The 21,131-nt window shown below is 44.6% G+C and overlaps 1 protein-coding gene across 1 annotated transcript; it reads right to left on the bottom strand.

The window, feature by feature from the left end:
• Window positions 1–1,398: 1,398 nt before the first annotated feature.
• Window positions 1,399–21,091, bottom strand: LOC311023284 (A disintegrin and metalloproteinase with thrombospondin motifs 12-like). Its single transcript, XM_084025007.1, has 24 exons — window positions 20,578–21,091; window positions 20,060–20,412; window positions 15,127–15,304; window positions 14,791–14,999; window positions 14,626–14,709; window positions 14,002–14,126; window positions 13,746–13,895; window positions 12,689–12,832; window positions 11,772–11,916; window positions 11,586–11,678; window positions 11,280–11,425; window positions 10,975–11,144; window positions 10,435–10,568; window positions 10,117–10,237; window positions 8,956–9,200; window positions 8,475–8,616; window positions 8,264–8,390; window positions 7,758–7,968; window positions 6,509–7,666; window positions 3,856–4,008; window positions 3,554–3,730; window positions 2,418–2,564; window positions 2,120–2,273; window positions 1,399–1,950 (listed from the first exon to the last, which is right to left on the bottom strand). Exons 1-24 carry the CDS (start codon window positions 20,681–20,683, stop codon window positions 1,841–1,843), a joined length of 4,782 nt encoding a protein of 1,593 aa, XP_083881133.1. The 5' UTR covers window positions 20,684–21,091; the 3' UTR covers window positions 1,399–1,840.
• Window positions 21,092–21,131: the final 40 nt, after the last annotated feature.

The following is a 21,131-nucleotide window of genomic DNA, read 5'->3' as shown; positions in this document are numbered from 1 at the left end:
ACATCATGCTCCACATTGACCCGGTATTGCATTACTTCCTCCATTACTGCTGACTAACCCTTGAATGATGGCAGCAGGGTGCATGTTGCGAGGGCAGCGTCCGTCCGTGTCAAGTTATCTGGCACAGAGAGAGACTGGGAAATCTGGGCCGGCTGAACTCGATCCCTGAAACGGAGCCTGGTGCTGCCGGTCCTGGTGTTACACGTCCAGCAACCATCTGGTACTCTCGGGCAATAACGACCTCGTTGATATGAAAGGTCATAAAGCAGAGGACCGTGAAGCAAAGGAGGGCTTATTGATATGGTATTCATGCAACGTTCTTGTGCATTTTACAACACCAACTCTATTTTATACCAGGTAGTACCTGGCTTCAAAACTGAACAGGATACTGTATATTTGTGTTTAATGTTGTGATGGATACAAACACGATGATGATATTAAAAGACAATTTTATTCCATGTCTCAGTTACAACGCAGTTTAGTCACAAACATCTCTTATCGTCACATTAATTGATAGAGGCAAATGAAGTACAAATCAGTCAAGGTGAAGCACCATATACATGGATGACAATGTAACACCTGTACAACATCATACAAACAGCGGGCCTCTTTAGAGGAGACCTGAGAGGGATGACCTGCAACACCTCTTTCTCATCGGCCAATCTCTCACCAGAGGAGGAGCACCACAGGTTTCGACTGCAGATCTGTGCAGCTTCTGCAGCCGATAATCGGATTCATTGATAATCGTAACAAAGATGACTAAAGCAGGAACTCGTACCCAAAAAAATGTAAACACACAGTGCCAGCTCTGAGGACAAAACCACAATTCAAGCAGAAAAAAAGCATAATATAAGAGTAAAAACACAGAATTTCATTATTATTATTGTTATTATTAACAATTGAATAGAGGTCTCAAACACCTGTATTTACATTCTGTTTTGACCAGCTCACTCTGATATAAAAATATAACTGGTGACTAGGCTGTTGGGCTGTGAATCATCAGCACAGCGATTATATAAACACCTTTGGACCAGAAAGATATGTATGTAGGTCTATAGTTTTTTTTTTTTACTGAATAGAGAAGGTGCACACTGTACCTTGTCTTATTATTTTAGCAAAACTGTGTAGGACTTTTGTAACTTTTGAATTGGCTTCCTGATTTTTTTTTATTAGTCATTTAAATTTTTTGTTCAAAAAGTTTCTATTGATTTAATCTATTCCGCAACAGTCAATTGCAAGTTTTGCACACTGTCCTTAAACATCATTAAACAAATTTATTTATTTATATATATATATATATATATATATATATATATATATATATATATATATATATATATATATATATATATATATATATATATACTGTATATATATATATATATATATCATGCCTATTCATTATCAGTTTTTAGCTGACATTGGAAAAGTTACAAAGACCTTAATAGGAAATAAATAATAATAATTATAATAATAATAATAATAATAATAATAATAATAATACTAATACACAGCCAAAAGTAGTTACAATGGGTATGCAACATGGTATATATACAGTATACAGTGTAAGAAGTACAGTATTGTATTTTATATAGTGTAGTATTTTTAGAATTTAAAAAATGTGCAAGAGTACAGCCAAATACTGACAATGAATAGACATGCGGAATGTTGAAAATGTTAGAGCTATATATATATATATATATATATATAAAATTTGCACTTTGGTTTGGACGTGTCAGTCTGTGGAAGGCATGGCTTTATGTCAGTATTATGTCACCAAGAGAATACAGTGTTTAGTTGGGATGTGTCCATTGTAATCCATGTGAGTGTGGAACCCCGGCTATGACCCACAGGTGACACAACACTGTCTTTGGACTGACCTGAGAGAGCAGCGACCCAGCAGCTTCAGCTTGTCACAGAAGCGAGAGGACATGGTGTTCTTCCTGCAAACTGGAAGTGCATGAGAAGAAATACGACACGGTGGTGAAAAGCCACGAAACACAGATAATATTCCGTTTGTTTAGAGTGACTGAAACCAACAGGTCTGTCACAAAAAAAACACACACACGTAATAGTGAACCTGCTAGTCAGACTGGCGGACTGAGAGTTGGGTACAAACCTGCGTTGGTCTTGCATTCCTGCACATTGCACTTCCTGAGTGTTTCTGGTTTGGAAATCTTCTCACAGAAGCTGTTTGGCATTACAGTCAAATCCTGTTCACACACACAGTTGACTTCACGCTGCTGCTGACCGGCACCACAACTCACAGAGCACTGCAAAGTCACACACAAACAGAGGGATAATTTATCCCATTACTAGGACTATTACAACTGCTCGTTGGTTTTGTTTTTTTATTGCAAACAACATTTAGAAATGCACTCAATGCCTTGAGGAAATCCCGATCACGTGTGACTGACCTCCTCCCAGTCCTCAGTCTTCCAGTGAGTGCAGGGCTTTAGACTGCAGGGCTCCGTGCTATTCGGCCTCAGTGTGGCGCTACAGCGATGGGGCTCGGGGCAGTACACTAGCCGCTCCTTGACGCCGTCGCCACAGCTGCCAGAGCACTGAGGAAAACACAAGGACATTCCACCTATATTTGCATCTGTATAATGTGGGAAATGATTCACATCTAAGGAACTGGGTGCAACCGATATATCCTAAACCCTCTGACATTGTAGAGGTTACGTCCTGCTACAGAACAGCAATATCTGTGGTCCTTGGTGGAAAAGGTAACTAGAAAATGGGATGAAATCTGTATGAATAACTCCTAAACAGAACACAAATCATTCACATGTACAGCAGAATAGTCATAAAATGTAATTTACGTTACATGTAAAAGCGATGATCATTTCTTCACATTAAAAAGGGTCAATTTGCCCAAATTACACAAAGATTGGTGGCAGCTATCTTAAAGTTAGGGTTGGTAATCTTGAGGAATTAGCAAGAGTGCGCTAGATTTGAAAAATGATCTGAATAAGATCTCCAGCCCAGTGTTGTTTCTAGTGGAGGTAGCTCGTAGCATTAGCTCCAAAAGGAGCTAAATCTAGTGAGAACATTGACAGCCCATTACTTCTCGCCTCTCTCCAAAGATTATTACAATGAACGTTTACAACAAATAAGGCTATTGTGAGTAGTCCCAGATGTCAAGTCCGTTTTCAAAACTATACAAAATAATCAGAAAAATACATAGAGATTTGATGCGTATAAGGGGCCATTCACATGCTGGTGTTTTTGAGATCTACATAATCATTGAATGGGAACAACCCATCCACCACATCTGGTTAGAAGGTCAGCCAAACTGACAAATCGAGCAGTAAAGCTACCAGGCTACTGTGTGGCATTTACGTAGCTGGAAATCCATTTCATCTTTGTTTTGACTTTGTTTAGTTTAGTCAGTGAGGCTTAGTGCTAAATTACCACAGCGTCATTATCACAATTATGGTCGCAGCACGCTAGTTTTGGTTGCTTTGTAAGGGCAGGCAACCTCACAAGCACCTTGGATTAAAGGAGAAAAGCAGCACAGCATGTGTACGGCCACAAGCGCTCCTCCTACCTGTCCCCAGGGCGATGTGCTCCAACTCATACAGGGCTTGTTGGTGCAAGTCAAGGTGCTGAGGGGTCTGCTGGACACAGCTTGACAGTGGAATGGTCTGAGGGGTCGGCTACTCTGAGAATCGACGCACTGGACTTCACGGTGCCTCCTTCCCGCCCCTGCACAGGAATCCGGACACTGTTAAAAAAAACCACACACCCATTACATCATGTGGAAAAGTAACAGATAATAAGTGAAATTGTAATTAAGAATTAAGCGTAATGATCGGATTGAGTGACTGGTGGACATCTAATGTTACTCGCCTTGCTCCAGCTACCGCTGTGCCAGGCAGCACAGGGCTGCAGGTGACATGTGCGTGCAGGCTCAGGTCTCTTCATGTTGGCACATTCCTCATCCGGCTGGGAGCTGCACACGACCGTCCGCCATATTGCTCCAATCCCACATGTTGTTGAACACTGGGGAGGAAGGGGGATTTTCTGATTGGGTTTATGCATCTACTTGGGTGGCAAAGTGACACGTGAGGCAATTATATTGCAGAGTAGACGTTTTACGAATGTCAAAAAATAACCAGAACATTCTTAAAGACTTGTACCTGAGGTTTTACACGTTTTTAGCCTTGAAAGTAAATAACTTTTCGCTGGATCATGAATATTGAAGTGCATCTAGCTGATTCACTAACCAAACATCTGTTGCTTTTAATCATATTATGCAGTTGCACACGGGGACGTGAACAGCTGACCATGAACAGCTGACTTTGATGAATATATTGCCAAATTAATGGGGCAGCTCACTGTCAAAAATATTTTTTTCCCCTTTTACCTGTAGTGATATTTATCAATCGAAATTGTTTTGGTGTCAGTTTCCTATGCAGGAACAACAACCAGACATCTCTACGGCTCTAAAACTATCTAGACTGATAAAGAGCACTATAGGTAACAGGATAAATATTGATTTGGGGGTGAACTGTCCCTTTAATACTATATTTTTCCAAACATCCACGTTTGCTCATTGTAAGTATTTTCTGGTAACATAATGCTTTTTCACATCTCCAAATTTACGATCAAACCCTGCATAACAAATTTTCATTGAAGCACCTTCAGTTCCATGCGAGAAAAATAATAAAAAAAATCCAACTAAAATTAGATTAAGTACAACATAGACCCGAACAGGCTTCTTGGACTACGGCTTTTTGTAACCTGAAGTGTCATAAGAAGGTGGAGCTAAGTAACACTGAAGACATGGCGACGGCTGAGCCAGCGTCTTGCTGCTAACGGTGCTAAAAGCATGAACAGTAAACAGATATGCAATTATGAGAGCCAGTCATTACTGATGAATTTTCAGGGACCCGTAAACTGAATCCAAAATATGCTTTCACCAGGCTGCCACAGTGGAGATCGAAAGCTGTGCTGTTTAGACCGAGGCTGCCATCGAAAACTCAGCGTCTTTAAATTTCCCCATTTCATGCCAGACATTGCAATTCAGTCATTTGGTCAACAGGCCTCTTTTTTTTCTATTTTCTGGCCTACAATATGAATGTCACTGGGGGGCCGAGGCCTATTCCAGCAGACACAAGACAGAAGGTGCACTATGGCCTGGAGCAGAGCATTGATATTGGACCATTCTAAAAAATCTCTCAATCTCCATCAATCACAATGAGTTTTAAAAGGCCAATGTTTCAGAAATGGTTTTATTTATCCTATAAACAGCATTATTATTGGTCCATGACTGGAGCCCATGTCTGGTTCCTGGCATGAAGGTTTGGATGAACTACACGCTCAGTCTTTACACCCTAACCTTCCATTCAACTGTATTACATAAAGGGGACACCAATACTTGCATTGGTAAAAGTATTGCAACTGCAAAGAGAAATAAAATGACTAAAAAGAGACACAAGCAACTCAAACGAGACACAAAACAACTACAAAGAGACACAGGATTACTCAAAAACACAACTAACTAAGAGATGCAAAATGCATTATCAGTGGACATAGTCACCATAATATCACCCACTGATTTGAGGACTGCACTATGAAGCCTCGAGTTTGACAGAAGTACAACCAAATGCTGAATTAGACCTTTTTAGGCAACCACAATGGTTACAATTAACTTTCATGAACTGAAAACTAGCCGTGAATGGGTTAAAGTTCGCAGATGAAAATATGGACTTCCAGACCGGTCAGTGCCGAGGTAGCAACTCGTTAATCACAAGGTAGCCCCTCCCTAAAGCATACCCTCCTTTATCATCTATTTTATTCCAATTAGGACCATCCATCCATCCATCCATTGTCTACCGCTTATCCTGTATTCAGGGTCGCGGGGGGGCTGGAGCCGATCCCAGCTGTCATTGGGCGAAGGCAGGGTACACCCTGGACAGGACACCAGTCTATCACAGGGCTGACATGTAGAGACAGACAACCATTCACGCTCACATTCACACCTACGGGCAATTTAGAGTCACCAATGAACCTATCCCCATCCTGCATGTCTTTGGACTGTGGGAGGAAGCCGGAGAACCCGGAGAGAACCCACGCTTACACGGGGAGAACATGCAAACTCCACACAGAAGGATCCCGGGGCCAACCCAGGAATCGAACCCGGGACCCTCTTGCTGTGAGGCGAGAGTGCTACCCACTACACCACCGTGCAGCCCCCCCAATTAGGACCATGAATTACTAAATGAACATAATCCTGTATTGATGAAAATCTTGAAAGTAGCAATTGAGACCACAAACTTATGTTTACAATGTTGACTGAGATAATAAATATGGCTTCACGTTTCAAAAACCAGGGGCTGCTGCCTGGTCTGCAGGTCAAAGCTTTCAATGTCATGGCAGTCATAGCATGGCTGGAAGGTGGGATATTTAAAGCAGTAATGGCATGTGGGCTAAAAGCAAACGTACTATGGTTCTTTATAGAGTAGGATGAAAAAGATAATAAAAACGCCTGTGTACCCACCTCGCTCCAGTTTCCCACAACCCAAAACACATCCATGCCGACTGGCTCTCTGGTCATCAGGTTGCTTTGGTTGCTGACGGAGCTACTCATGGGACTTTCTGATTGCTGGTTTTGACTCTTGGAGCGAGCGCCTTTGGACCAAGAAGAGGGCTTTTTAGCACGAGAGGCAGAACCATTTTTCTTGACCGTCACTGCAGGCTTCTTTAGTTTGATGATCTTCATCGTGGACTGGGGCGTCGCTGCGGTGGTGAATGGTTTCCTTGCGGTTGTGGAAGGAGCCCGAGTGGTGTGATGCATGGGAATTGTGAGGGGAACCCTGTGTGTCCAGGGGCGCTGCGGCTTTATTGGGAAGGGCAAGTGGTGTGTGGTCTTTGCCCATCTTGTGGTACTGCTGTGTGGGGTGGAGTAGGCGGCGGTGGTGCTGGGTGCTTTGGTCGTGTGCATGGTTGGAGGAACAGTTTGCAAAGTGGGTGTGATGAGTATCTGTGGTGTTGGCGTGGTTGATATAAGAAGATTTCTGAAGGGCATGGATGTGGTAACATCCAGGTCAATGACCTCTTCCTCCCCCTCCTCCTCGGTTGTCATGTCCTCAACAACATAATCATATCCCGGCGTATACAACAACACAATTGGCGTACTTCCCTCCTCGCCCTCCTCCCTCTCTTCTACCTCTTCCTTTTCCACACCGGTTGCTTTTCTTTCCTTTTCAGCAGGACTGACTTTAGGTGGGAGAACTTTCCATCTCTTATCTTCATTTGTCTGCACTTTAACAACAAGCTCATAATCATCCGTGTCTATGACTTCAGGGGTTGTGGATTTAGGGGTTGAGAGGGACGTGGCGGTCGGGATGAAAGCAGTTGTAGTTTCTTTGGTTGTTGTCGCCTTCCTCGTAGCGATGGTAGCTGCAGGTGCAGCTGTGGCCGTGGTGGTCGTGGTGGTCGTGGGAGCCCAGCTCGCTGTGGGGTGGCTCTTGGGCGGGTAGATGCGGCGGTATTTAGGAGGAGGTCCGGGTCGTCTACGAAGACTTGAGTTAGGGCAGCTCTGGAGGGCACACAGCGATCTGGCCCGGGGCTTGGTCGAGAGGTCGCAGGTCTTCTTGGGTGCTAACGCACATGTGACTGTGCGTGAGCGAACGCCTCCGCCACATGTGACCGGGCACTGAAAAGTAAGGAAGAACACAAAATGATGACATAAACTCCCAAAAAAAGCTGTAGTAGCAAAGTCAGAAAGCTACAAGGAACAAACGTACCTCCTCCCAGTTGCCGACAGCCCAGTCCTGTCCACAGGGTATATCTCTGTTGCATTGCACCATGGGTTTGGGTTTGAGGAGATGCTTGCACTCGACAGGGTGGAGCACCCTCTCCTCCCCTGATACCGTACGGACACAGAGCACCGTTCGCTTCCGTATCCCTTCCATTCCACAGGAGGCTGAACACTGCTGCCAGCCACCCACCCACCACCTGGACAGAAAGACATGCTGATGAAAGGGATTTGGCAGCACTCAAAGAAACAAATGGGGAAAACAAGGTAAGCAGACAACCTTTGTCATATGTTCTAACAATGAACTGCCGAAAAACGTGTTTTTGAGTATCTTGTTTTGAGGAAAACACGCTTTTCTACAAACCCTTTTTTTAATTTTGCAAAAAAAAGTTTTAAGATGTTAAATGTTATCAAAACACAAGCAACTTTGCCCCAAACTTACAGTCTGTTTTAAGGTAACAGAAAGACAGTTAAAGAGCGTTTGAGAGTAAGCACCTGGCAGGGCAATCCATAGTCTTGCATTTTCGGTGTCGGTCATGCGGACGGCTGGTTGGGTCACACAGAGACTCGTCCACTACACCCATATCCACCTCAAAACACCGCACGGGCTGCTGCTGCTCACCTAAAAACAGCCAGAAAAAACGTCTAAAAATTTACAGAATGTGATTTTTTTTTTTTTCCTTTCTTGATCACATGCAACACCAACCTAAGCCACAGGTGGAGCTGCAGTCGGTCCACGCCCCTTGTCTCCACGTGTATATGGGTTCCATGATCTCATTTCCGGTCTCTTTGGTCTTCTTGATGGTGTACTCGTACTTTATACCTGGATTGTTCTCCTGGAATAGCAACTGCAACGGCCACATGAATTATAATGCAGAGTATTATGTCGTCATTAAATATTTGACTCATCAGTTTGATTCCAGTATCTATGTCTTTGAGACATTTGGGGAAATTATTTTTTTTTTAATCTTATCCATAGGTTGATTTCTGAAAAATCTGCATGCTCTGATTGGTTGGTTGTCTGTAAAGTCCCTTTTCTCAATCCCCGATAGGTTGACATTCCTCACATAAATACCGACTAAACAGTGAATTCATTATTACTTCTATAGATTTCAGAAAGCCAAAACATTTCAAAATTATGGCTAATCAAAACACACTCAACCGTTCATCGTATGACAACGGCCTACCTGCAGCATGATTGGCTGTTTGGTGGGTCCAGGAGCCGTGAGGTTCTCCATGTTCCCGCTGCGTTCGTAGTAGAACGTCGTCCCGCCGGCGACATACTCCCCGTTCCACTGGATGATGAAGTTACCGTTGAGGAAGTACTCCTCCGACTCCTCGCTCCTCAGAGCCAGGAAGTTACCTGCCTCCTCAACTTCCTTCACCAGGATGTCCCGTGCCCCCGCAGGTATCACACCCACGTCCACGTACCCTGGGAGAGTCGAGAGGGGGAGTCAGAGTCACCGCGAGGTAATGGATGGCCCACCATGGGTGCTGCCACACTCACATCCAGACTACCAGACAGCCTCTCTCTGATCTTTAATAGAGGGTGGGCTCGGTCTGTGGGGGTAGCTGGCGTGTGTGTGTGTGTGTGTCTGTGTGTGTGTATTCGGCGTGGGGGGCACTGCCATGTCTCTGTTTTTTATTGTGTGTGGATGGGGGGGGGGGGAATGAAGCTATGAGTAGGTCTCTGGAGTTTAATGATGTTTGTGGGAAGGTGTGTGTGTTTCTGTGTTTGCGCAAAGGAGGGGGAGGTTTGCTCTTGCTCTAAACCTTTTGAAGTCTTACACATCTGGGCTGGTTATCTGGAAAAGGATGCTGTACGGGGAAACACACGCACACACACACACACACACACACACACACACAGACACACAGAGAAAGAGAGAGGGGAAGAAGGCCTCTGTCTTTATGCATCTCTCTTGGTTGTATGTTGATTCTGCGAGTGAGATATACTTTTCCAAGAATCGTAAAATCAGCCAACGCCATGTCAAATCTTAAGACAAATGCAAACACGGGCCTGCAGGCACACACACACACACACACACACACACACGCAGACACACACACACACACACAAAAAGTACAGCAGGACAAACAGCTGCACAGTGTGGATGGGAAGGCTGCCATGACAACAAAAGAACAACACAATGGCGTAACGTTAATGATCTGTCCTGAAATGACTTCCCACCCGTAGACATACATTTGAAATTCTGCACTTTTTCCACACTCTCCTGGTGGTCACATCAACGTCCGTTCTCACAAACAGGTTGCCTGTTTTGAATTGTAAAATTTAGACCAATTCTAATGCGTTGCCAGCTGCTCAAATGTGCCACGTTAAAACTCACCAAAGCTTTCTCCTTCATCAAACGACTTGTAGACCGTCTCACAGCTTGTACCGTCGCCCAAACAGACGCCGCAACGATCCTCCACAGCGTTCGAGTCGATGCCGTAGTCACAGCCTACCGCCTACAGACCAAAAAGACACGCGCACAAACGCATAGATATACAACCAGGCACATTACAGAGTGACTTATGATGGAAGTTTGCACAGAAAAACTCCTCCCTCCATTATACCATCGTTACACTGCAGCTTGTCTCATATCCTGCTCTGCTATAACCCTCCCTCCCCTCGTCTCTTTTAGTCTCTTACCCAGCCACACTACCTTGCACACTCCGTTGACGCAGATGTTTCTGGACATGTTGTTCATGAAGCACGGTGTCCCGTCTGTAACAGCGTCGAGCATCTTCTCCGAAAAATACTCAACGACCGGCCGGCAGTGCAGCTCGCAGGGGTTCACTGGAGACGGTCGAAGGTTGGGGAGAACAGAGATGTTTAATTCCAGCAAAACGCTGACTGGGAGTCCAGTCTACTAATGTCTAGGCGAACAATCGGGAAACGGATGATGAAGCGTATTAGACATTTTTGCATCCCTTTGACCAAAACGATCAAAACTAACATTTATTATAGAAACAGTGATTTTAATTTGGCAAATTACACAAAGAGCATACATTCAGACTTCACTGCACTGAACCCATCTGAGCTGTTCAGTCTAAGATAAAACAGATGGAGAAGCTGCATCGCTGAGGGCTTTCTAGTGCAAATGCTGCCCCCTGTTGGGTGACACCTACAATCGCAACTACAGATTCGATTTGACCTGAAAAAAAAAGGACGTGGTCAGTCCATCTGAACTCTGATCACTTACATGGGTTCGCCACAGGAATCCACTGGTAGAGCTCATTGTGGTAGGGCACAGTGTCAAACTCGCTGCACAGCATCTCTCGAAAGGTGGGCTTATCCTTCTGACAAGGTTTGGTGTTGCAGGTCCGATATCGCTTCCTTTCCCCAGTGCAGTACTTGCCCCCGAACTCTGGCCTGAGAAAAAACACAGTAGAACACAACTATACGCTCAGTTTCCAGATGTCTTGTGTTGTGAGAAACATGCAACATGAATAAATCAATGAACTGCAAGAGAAATAGTTCAATGGCAGATCTGGAGTCAGCTCATACTTGGGGTCGTTACACTCCCTCTCTGCGGACTGAGCTCCGGTTCCACAGGTCCTGGAGCAGTGAGACCAGGTGCTCCACTGTCCCCAGCCTCCATTGACCGTCTCTGGGAGTTTACCCACGATCACACACTCTCCCGAGATACACCACTGTATTAAAGAAATGACACATTTAACACTTGTAATATGACACATTTAATACTTGAGGCTCCGTGTCAGCATCGCCCTCATGTATATAATATTAACTGACTCCATTCCCAGGCTGATGAAATGTACATCCTGACAAAACAAAGTGACCGGCACCACCCACCTTGTCTGGTCCACAGCGAGTGCCATCTATGGGCGAGTCCAGTTTGGAGCGGCAGGAGCCGTTCACCGAACACCAAAGTATCTGACAAACGTTCTGAGAGAAAGAGGCAACACAGAAAAAAATATTTAAAATGTAATTTTTTTTTATATTTAAGATCTCTGACATTTTGATGCGCATGATACTCACATCGACCTCATGACAGAAGGTGGCATTCGGGCCGTACTGGAGCTGGCACTGGTGGTGCGTGGTGTAGCGGACGCCGAGGCGTGCCAGCGGGGTGGTTAGGTCCCTCTTGGAAGGACGGTCATCCAGACAGAAACCCCAGCCACGGCTAAGAAGGACAAACGGAGACGTTAAACGTGTGAACGGAAAGCGAATACTTTAAAGATCCACAGAAGGAGCTGGTTTGGTTGTGGAAACTAAAGTACTTTAAACAACTTAAACAATGAATGTAAAAAAACTGAACACGCATACCATTTGCTTTTATCCTGAACTGTCCCCTAGGCTAGTATTAAATTAAATAGGGTGAAACACCACAATCTGAGAAAATGACTTGTTAAAAGGCAACTTTCGGTGGTTCGGAGCTCAACAAACTTGAACTCTGACCTCTGATTTTGCTCCAAGCTCAAATTCCTGTTAGTAGGAATTCTTGAATTCATCACTGAGTTTTTTTCCAACAGAAAATACAACGCGAGTCAAAACAAACATTTTGCAGATATTTGTCTCTCAGCCCTCTGCGTTCCTTTAGGCTCCTCTGGTCTCGTCTACCATTTGCCACATTTTCTGGCGTATTTGGAAACATACTCCTACATTTGTCACGGTTTGCTAAGCATGAATGTATTTAACTTTTGTTCCAACACACCGCACCCATTGCATTTAAAAAAAAAAAAAGAATATATTTTAACTGCCTCCATTCAAATCCGCACCAGCATGTCCACTTTATCTTCACCCTGGAAGGAGTCGCTGCTTGTTTGGAATCACTCCCACTTCCACAATGATTTCACAACACTGGCAATTCATACAGTTTGCAGACCCAGTGTGTTTTCCCTCCCCCACACACAAATAGTTTGTGCTAGAATTTTTGAGTGTGAGTCCAGCCTTACTCGAGGAAGCGTGTGATGTATTCTTTGGAGCAGGAGGACCAAGTGAGAGGCGAGCTGTCATACATCAGCTGTCTGGACATGATGAACGGGTGTCTCCCTTCCAGCTCGCAGTCGTTCCCCTGACCGTCGTGATAAATTCCAAAGCTGCGTTCAAACATCAACCAATGACACATTAGGATAATATCTTTACAAAAAAAACAAAACCAGAATGGCCACAAACAAGATCATTTCAAAAGAATTCTACAACAACGTGCCAATCCTGTGATGTGTTCAAGTAACACATACAGAATACTGAGACGATTTGTAGATAATCTATACAGCTGATTGGAAATTTGATCTCAGCTCTTCCCTACATCCAGTTCAGTTATGAACTCCTCATAAGTGGCGGGATTAGTCAGTTACCTCGATTATTAAACGATTCTCGATGCATCTCTATTGTGGATTCAAATATAATGGGAATTTTCCATCAAATCTTTGTATGATAAAAAATTTGAAATTTTTGATCTGCTACATTACGTATATGAAATGTGGAAAGATTGCCAAAAAAATTGTAAAAGAACAAATATATAATAATAATAATCGATTATAGACTTTACTGCATTGATGCAGAATCGTTCAACGATGCATCATAGAAGAGATTATTTCTCCCACCTCTACACCTCATTATCTGATGTTATGCAAAAACCTTTCAACTTGTTAACTGTTATCTCCTTATTTAAGTGACACTGAAGCTACAACTCAACGATGCTCTGGATTAGAAACAAATGGGATTCAAATAAGAAAATATGATTTTGCGTGTCCTAGTGATCATTTTTTTTTTTTTTTAAATCACAATTTTCTGTCTATTCACTTTCACATCACATCAATCCCACTTTTTAATATTTTTTGTTATGTCCGGTAACCAGATACTAACCATTATTTGATTCGGCCCCTTCACTAATGAGTAATAATAGTAATAATAGTAACTAATCAAGGGAGCGTGGTGCGTTTTTTGGCCCGTTGTAACGATGTTGCATTATTCAGGGTTTCGCATCCACCGATCGACAAATGGACAGACCTGTGGCCCATTTCGTGAGCAACGGTGAAGGCCACCGGCAGTCCCGAATCCTCATTGATGTTGCAGCTGCGGTGCGGTTGACACATCCCAGACAGATGAGAGAGACCCAGCGTCTCACAGGGCTGGTTCATTCCAGCACAGATGTCTTTCCTGGGAAGGAAGCACAGATTGATTGTATGCACATGCCATACTTCCACCATAAGAGGGTCTAGCATCATCACGTTTAGGTTGTCTATTGATCGAGTGTGTCGCTTGCCTCGTGATCAGCACGGCCACGTCATGATGAGCTGGATGCGTGTCACTCTGGGGATTGAGGTTTTTCTGCCAAGCACAGAAACTGGCCAGCGTGGTGTCGGCATGGTGAACGATCTTCAACCCTTTCTGCAACGAGCCGCGCAATTAGAAATAACATTCTTCACAGCTTTGGCATCATTTGGATTTCTGACATTTGAGAACATGTTGGGATTATTTTTTGACCCTGAAGAAAAAATGATTGTGTTTTTTTTTACTCGTTCAAGGGAGAATTAGACTAGATGATGTGTAAAATGTTGCCTGATCTCAGACTCCGTCCTCTTAGAGGATGCTTGGCCCGTCCTGCTAGTGGCGGTGCCGTTATGACTAGAGCATTTACTCAGGCTGACTTGGTAGCAGCTCAGAAAGGCAGCCTTTGGTCAGTCTGCTTCAGAGTAGAGGGGAAGTAGAATTAAATACCCTCAAACATCAGAGACAGGAATCATAGTGTTTAAAACCAGCCTTTTGATTTTGGCTAAAACGGACCAATATTCTATATTGTGTAGTTTTATGTCGTGTTTTTATTGTCCAACCTTGCATTATCAGAGAAAGAAAGCACATTGGTTGGGGGGGGGGGGGGAAGCGTTACCTCTTCTCCCGTGAGTAAAATGAGGCGAACCAGGATGACATGGATGGCGTTCCCGATGCTGGCGTCATGAAAGATCCCAGCCACCTGCCAGCAGAGAGATCATTCACCACTCAACCTATTTAATCTGTACGGGAACTCAGAGTCAGCGAGAGAAGAACTCCTCACCATGTTCATGATGGTGAAGATGTAGGACTCCACATTATCGCTGCCGTGGTATTCTATGAGTTTGGCGTCGGCCACCACCATGGTCTCCACCCAGCGCTCTCTGCTGACCGAGCGCTGCGAGCGGGACGAGGCCTGATCGCCGCCTCCCTGCTGCTCGCTCTCCCATTCCTCCCTCTCCCGTTCCACCTGGACGGAGTCACTTGGAGCATCTAAAGCGTGGACAATGGAAGACATAGCACGCATTACACTTGCTTATCCCCGCTTGACATTTTCACTTACATTTACGACACAGACATCTGCAGTTCCACACACACATGCACACATTCAGATGCACACCTTGAACTCCGCAAGGGCTGGGTGTATCTTTGGCCTCGAGACTGCGTTTCCATCTCTGACTTTCTGTTGTTACTCTTGGATAGATGATGTGGGGCTCGGGAGTCCCTGCAGGATCATCAGGAGACTTCTGGACAGGTTCGATGAAGTAGTGTCCCTCCGGCAGGGAGAAGAATCCTCTCTGATGAAAATTAAAATGAGCAGAAATGAAGTTTTGAATCTATCACTTCCTGTGCAAAGAAACGTGGCAGACAAATCTGAAAAAAATTCATTCAGACATTCTGCTGAAACACAGACCCAAATTGTTAATCATAATGTTAATAAACAAAGGTTATTCATTTCATCCCCAAATCTTGTCTCCCAGTAACCAGTATTTTGTGTTACATAAGTGCAACAATAAATCATCAAAACATGCGGTGTTTCTATAATCCCCATACTTAAGGTGAGGGGTTGGACTTTTTCTGCTGAAAAAGTCATTCCTCAGTAATTTCCATCTGGGTGGAATCCATCATTAGTCAACAGATCTGAATATGTTATGCTTTCTCCTTCCCCGAGGCACATTCTCCGTCTGCTGCAGCCGCAATACAAATACTTTTTTCCTAAGTATGCCATGCATGTTCTTACTGGTGCAGACTATTCATTTGGGGATTGGCGATTCCTGCTGGTGAACGCACACACAGACAAGTACGTGGATGCACACACTTAATACACACAAATACACAAAACGCAGATATACGCAAACACATAGAACAGGCCTCTGTCAAGTTTCTTGACTTTTCCTTCTAAACTACAGAGACAGTGAACGTCTCCATCCAGCCAACCATTTGCAAGTTCTCTTCATTCAGTTGTGTGTGTGTGTGTGTACAAGCCCAGACTGTTCCCGTTTTAATTCCTTCCTCTCCCCCTAAACCAACTTGCAGAAGACAGAATGAGTGTAAGATACATGATTAATGGTTGGAATAAGCACACCCCAGAAAAATAATTAAAAGAAAGATTCTTCATTCATTTGCATGTTAAAATAAAAAAAAACATAATAAATATACTGTATTAAAAAAATTATATAAATAAAATAAAATAATATATATATATATATATATATATATATATATATATATATATATATATATATATACACATATGTGCGCGCACACACACACACCTGATTGGATCTCTTCTCAGCCAGATGTGAAAAATTAGGTCATCCAGTGCTTACAGTTTGGCCAGTTGTGGTCCCCAGCGTCTACCCCACTGTTTACTGCAGTTACTCACTGTTCAGCTTTCTGGGTCATCCTGGCAAGTTTTCTTGGGAAGCGTGTTTCTACTCCACTCTTCCAGCAGTTAGCAGAGCTCTGACTTAGTATCCAGTTTCTCCGTTCAGGGAGTTCAGAAAGTACAAATCTAGAGAAGCACTCCCTTTGGAAAGACTATATTACGCCACCTGTTACACCGAATGTGTGTACGTATAAGTGTCTGTAAAAATATGGTTGTTTCCGAGACCAGAACCTTTAAAAAGTCTGGTGTCTACAACGTTCATCCACCAGTTGTAAAGCCACCAGAAGATCAACAATAAGGCAGCGAACGCTAAACAAAAGTCCTCCGTGTAAAACTCAAATTAAATAATGCTATGAGAAAGGGGATTTCCACCGACTCCGAGCGTGGCCTCCAGCCAGGGGTCACTGGGTCACTGTGGACTCATCCCCAAAGCACACAGGCCGATATGTCGGCTGAGAAAGCTTCCCAGCTGCCCTGCGCCAAAAACAAAAAACGCTGATTTCCCCATCGATCTGTATCTCAACCACAAACCCCCTGGGTTAAGGATTAACATTGTACCAGATTAAGATCTGTTTTGTTTTTTTGCATTGCCTCACTGCAAGACAAAATGCATGTGGAAAAAAAAAACCATACCATTCATATAAGGTCAGATTCCCCGTGATCGCGCCTCCTTGCCGTCTCCTATGTGTTTTCCTAAGCGTTAGACTTCCAAGTGAGTCCCGGCAGCGAGAAGCAGGTGGTGGAGTGCAGATCGACCAAGGGAGGAATGCTACAGAGAGGCCCATCCAAACATTCAGACCATTGCTCTGCATGATTTGTATGATCTGCATACCAAATGCAGTCCTGCTGTGCGAGGCTTGGCTTGTACAGTGTGGTTACAGTGTTACTGATGATCCTTAAATTACAGCGTACAGTTCCCGTGTGATGTCGGTGCTCAACGAGGGAACTCTAAAGCACACCAAACGGCACTTTGTTGTTCCTTTTGGGCAAAAAAAGGATGATTCTGTGACAGTTTTTTGTTGGCTCTGCCGCCTTCAACAGCTTGGTCTGGAGTTCACTTTCACCTCTTGTCCCTGTGCCACCCCCTGCCCTTCTCCTCCCTCCATTAAACCCCCCTCCTGTAACCTAGAGGAAGCGTGTTTGGGTGTGAGGTGCCAGAGTCAGGGGAGGTTACCATAACACAGGTCCGTGTTCTAAATACGTCGACCATGTGGAACTGCTTTACTTCTGTTTCCTGCTTCTGTGGGTTTTTGTAGCGCCGGCCAACTAGGTCTGGGATAAAGTCTCTGCTGTTACACGGCCCGCGGCCTCAGCAGTGATTAGTGGGACACAAGGAGAGGTGGGGGCGCACGGTGCTCGTTCCTGCGACGGGATTAATTTGCTGCCTAACAAACTCGCACTTATTCTGAAAAGAAAAGGTTCTTGGGAGTCGCAGGTTTGACGACATTGGCCTTGCCTTCATTTCAGGTTATTCTGCCTGTGAGCGTATTTGTTCCTCTGCAGTTTAAAAGACATAATTTTTTTCTCATCTGCAGAGTGGGAAGACACACGCATTTAAGTGAGGAAAATACCGACATAATAGGTCTGAACTTGCATGATCTTTCTTTGTGTTGGGCCTCGGGGGCGTTACCGACGGCCGCGCTCAGAAGCTTTGGCTTGGCTGGAAGGAAGCAGAGAGGAACACTAACAGCCACCTCCATCCAATTACTCTGGTCCTCATGGTTTCACATGTACAGTAAATAGTGGAGGTGAAGGGTAAGCTGAGCTTCAATCCTCTGTAAATATGGCTCACTGCAGCACAGCTCTATTTGTTTGAGCAAATGAGACTTTGGACGTTTAAATGGGGTTGATGAAGTGGTAAAAACTCCCCGTCACCTGTTCTGTACCAGGCTTCCTTTATTTCCTTTGTCAACCAAAAACCAAACGCAGCCAGGTGACAGATCAGGTTTCTAGACTTGACCATCTCACCCACCCACACTGTAGCTAGAGGCAGGTGTTAAGCCATTTCCTGACAATACCTGTTGGGCAAACATGCCGCAAATTGATTTGCTTCACACCAATCAGAAAAAGAGCAAACTAAATGTGAGACTGTGGCTTATTAGCACCCGGAAACTCAAATTTTCACCTTTTTTCATGTTTTTGAGGAACGATAATTAGAGAATCTATTCTTTTTCAGGGAAAATAACACTAAGTTCCAGCTTGTCAAATGAGAAGATCTGCGGCTTCTCTTTGTCTTATATGATACTATTAGATTCAATATCTTTGGGTTTTGGGCTGTTGAGACAAAATGTCAAGATCTCTGGAAAGTCATGATGGGCTTTTTTTTAAAAATATTTTATAGATTAAATGAAAAATCAATTAGTGAAGTAAATAATCATCAGATCCATTGATAGTGAAAATAATTACCCTCAAACTTGTAAATGCTTGACAACGCTTTTTTTCTTCTTTCGCTGCCTTCCTTACGTTTCCTGTTTTGCTTCAGTAATTCCAGTCTTGTGCTACATAAACAAGAGATTATCATGAATCTATATTTTCAAGCAGTCCATCTCCATCTGTCTCCTGAGGGTGAATGACCTCAGCAGCAGCTGGCAGGGGTTTCCCTCCCACATCTGTCAGGCCAAGTCCTGCTGCTCAGTGGTCTCCCTGTGGTTTTTGCTGCTGTAAACCATCTTCCACAGAACAGAAATCCAGCGTAACGGATCACAGCGGTTCCCCCGGTGGGTCGGTGAGGAGGATTGCATTAAAAAAAAAAAACTCCTTGAAATGTGGTAGGTCGTTGATAATTGGAATTTAGTGTAACATAAAAGTTTTGAGTGGCTTTTTACAAGATTTCGCCAGGAAGAGGCTGTGCAACCCAAACATACAGAGAAGCAGGAGGCAAGACACTGCAGGAGAGGCATTCCTGTTGTGACACAGTCAAAATCCAAAACATTCTTCAGGACTAAAACTGACACATCCCATCACTTCAGAGTTCAGACCTCTTTTTGTGTAAGTTATTATTCCAAACATGCTGAAAAGTGTATTTTGGGCAACTTTTAAAGTCCTAAAAACTCAAATGAGTGACTCTCTGCATTTTAAATAAGGTGCATACCACTTCTAATGATGAAAAATGTTCATAAGTGGAACTGCTCTGCGGTCCAGCTGTATCCTCTCCTTTGTAGTTGAACTACTTGATTAGAAACATTTCAAAGAAGTTCAACATTTTAAAAAAAGCACAAAGTCTTGTGCGTGTGGTCCTATTTCCTGTCTTTCCATCTGTCAAACCTCATTGCGCCAAAAATGTATTGCTGAAGCCCCATCTCAATGTGGAACAAAGTAACTCTGCATGTCCCTGGATGGAGGACACGGACGGTGATGCGAATGAGGGAATGAATGAGGGCAGAAAACGTCTGAAAAGACAAAGAAGAGAGAATGGCTGACCGGGGAGCAGCAGCCGTCAGCGGGTCTGCAGCGCCAGTCCCTCTGCAAATAGTGTCAGGAAGGCTTTGAAGAGCCAACGAACACACGGGGCACTGTCAGACAGAAAGGTTTGCTCTGTGCGCCCTTTTTCTCCCGTGTACTAAAAGACCCTGCGTGCCAAAAGCAACTAGATTTCTCAGAGATATGACCTTCAGTGCAGATTTAGGGTGGCAGATTCTGTCATGCATGTAAGACGACTCCTTACCAATCCTTTACAGGTGCTGATGGCGGCGGTTCCTCGCACACCCGAGGCTTCCACCGTGCCAAGAAGGTGGCAGGAGTTCCCCTCGGAGCGCCGGTGCTCAGTCCTGTTGGCGCTGCCGTTCCTCCTCTCAAGGGTGTAGTCGCTCGAAACCAGGTGATTGTTGGCAGTCAAATTGAACACTAAAGCTCGACCCCCGTGGCTGACCTTGTAGTAAACCTGTCCCTCAGAGCCAAGGGTTCGGAGGTCACGCTTGACTCGCCCGCCCCTGAAGTGGTGGGCCAGCGAGTGGGAGAGGAACTCTCCATCAGCGGTGGTTTTCACTGGGTGGACAGTGGACAGCTGAGACAGCTGACCTGTAGGACAGATACACATCAGAAGAGTCCTCATAGTTGAGGTGTGCATCCACGTGTAACAATGACTGAACATGCACTGAAACAAAAGCAGACAGAAAGAAAGTCATGCGTGCAATGTATACGTGCACAGAAAGGCAGCTCCCATTAGAGCTGCACCACACTGACCTTGTTCTGCAGGGAGGGAGAAGAGTCTGCCAGAGTCGTGGCCGGCTGCCAACGTGAAAACAAAGTGGAGCAGAAAAAGAACCGGGCGCTCCTGCGAACATCGCATATTTCATGTAACCAAATGCGAACCGTTGCAACAGAAAAACAAGAAGAAAAGAGAGTGCTGGGCATCGGAGGGGGTTCCAGTGGCGTTAGAGGCGACCACGTCGATCCGGCGCTGCACTGTCATGACATGAACGCGCTCGCATATCTCCCTTCGCCGGAGCCAAACATGCACCGAGGAGGACGAGGAGCCGGAGCGTGGTTTACAGCTTCGCCGGCTCTGCACACTAGGGGGGGGGGGGGAGGAGGGGGAGGAGTGTTCTCCGGGCCGGTGTCTACTTTCCTCGCAGGAGCGGGAGGAAGAGGCTGCTTGATTAAAAACGGACCGTCCCGCCCCGTCATCTGTTGAGACTTGCACTAAATACTGCCCCGGCGGCGCGTCATTAGCGCGGGACCATTTACCCCACACACCGATTTTTTTTTTATGTATGTCAGTTTAAAACTACAAAAAA

This window comes from Eutrigla gurnardus (genome assembly GCF_963514095.1).
Source record: "Eutrigla gurnardus genome assembly, chromosome: 13".
NCBI lineage: Eukaryota > Metazoa > Chordata > Actinopteri > Perciformes > Triglidae > Eutrigla > Eutrigla gurnardus.
Note: the sequence above shows the minus strand (reverse complement) of the source record. Positions and strands in the feature narration are given on the sequence as shown.

Bases quoted from the DNA above. Each gene is read 5' to 3' on its own strand.
- LOC311023284 (XM_084025007.1), bottom strand. From the start codon at position 20,683: ATGCGATGTTCGCAGGAGCGCCCGGTTCTTTTTCTGCTCCACTTTGTT. The intron at 12,833-13,745 runs GTCTGTCCATTT...GTTTGAACGCAG, and splicing joins GCTCACGAAATGGGCCACAG to CTTTGGAATTTATCACGACG. The intron at 4,009-6,508 runs GTGGGTACACAG...CTTCCTCCCCAG, and splicing joins TTGTGGGAAACTGGAGCGAG to TGTTCAACAACATGTGGGAT.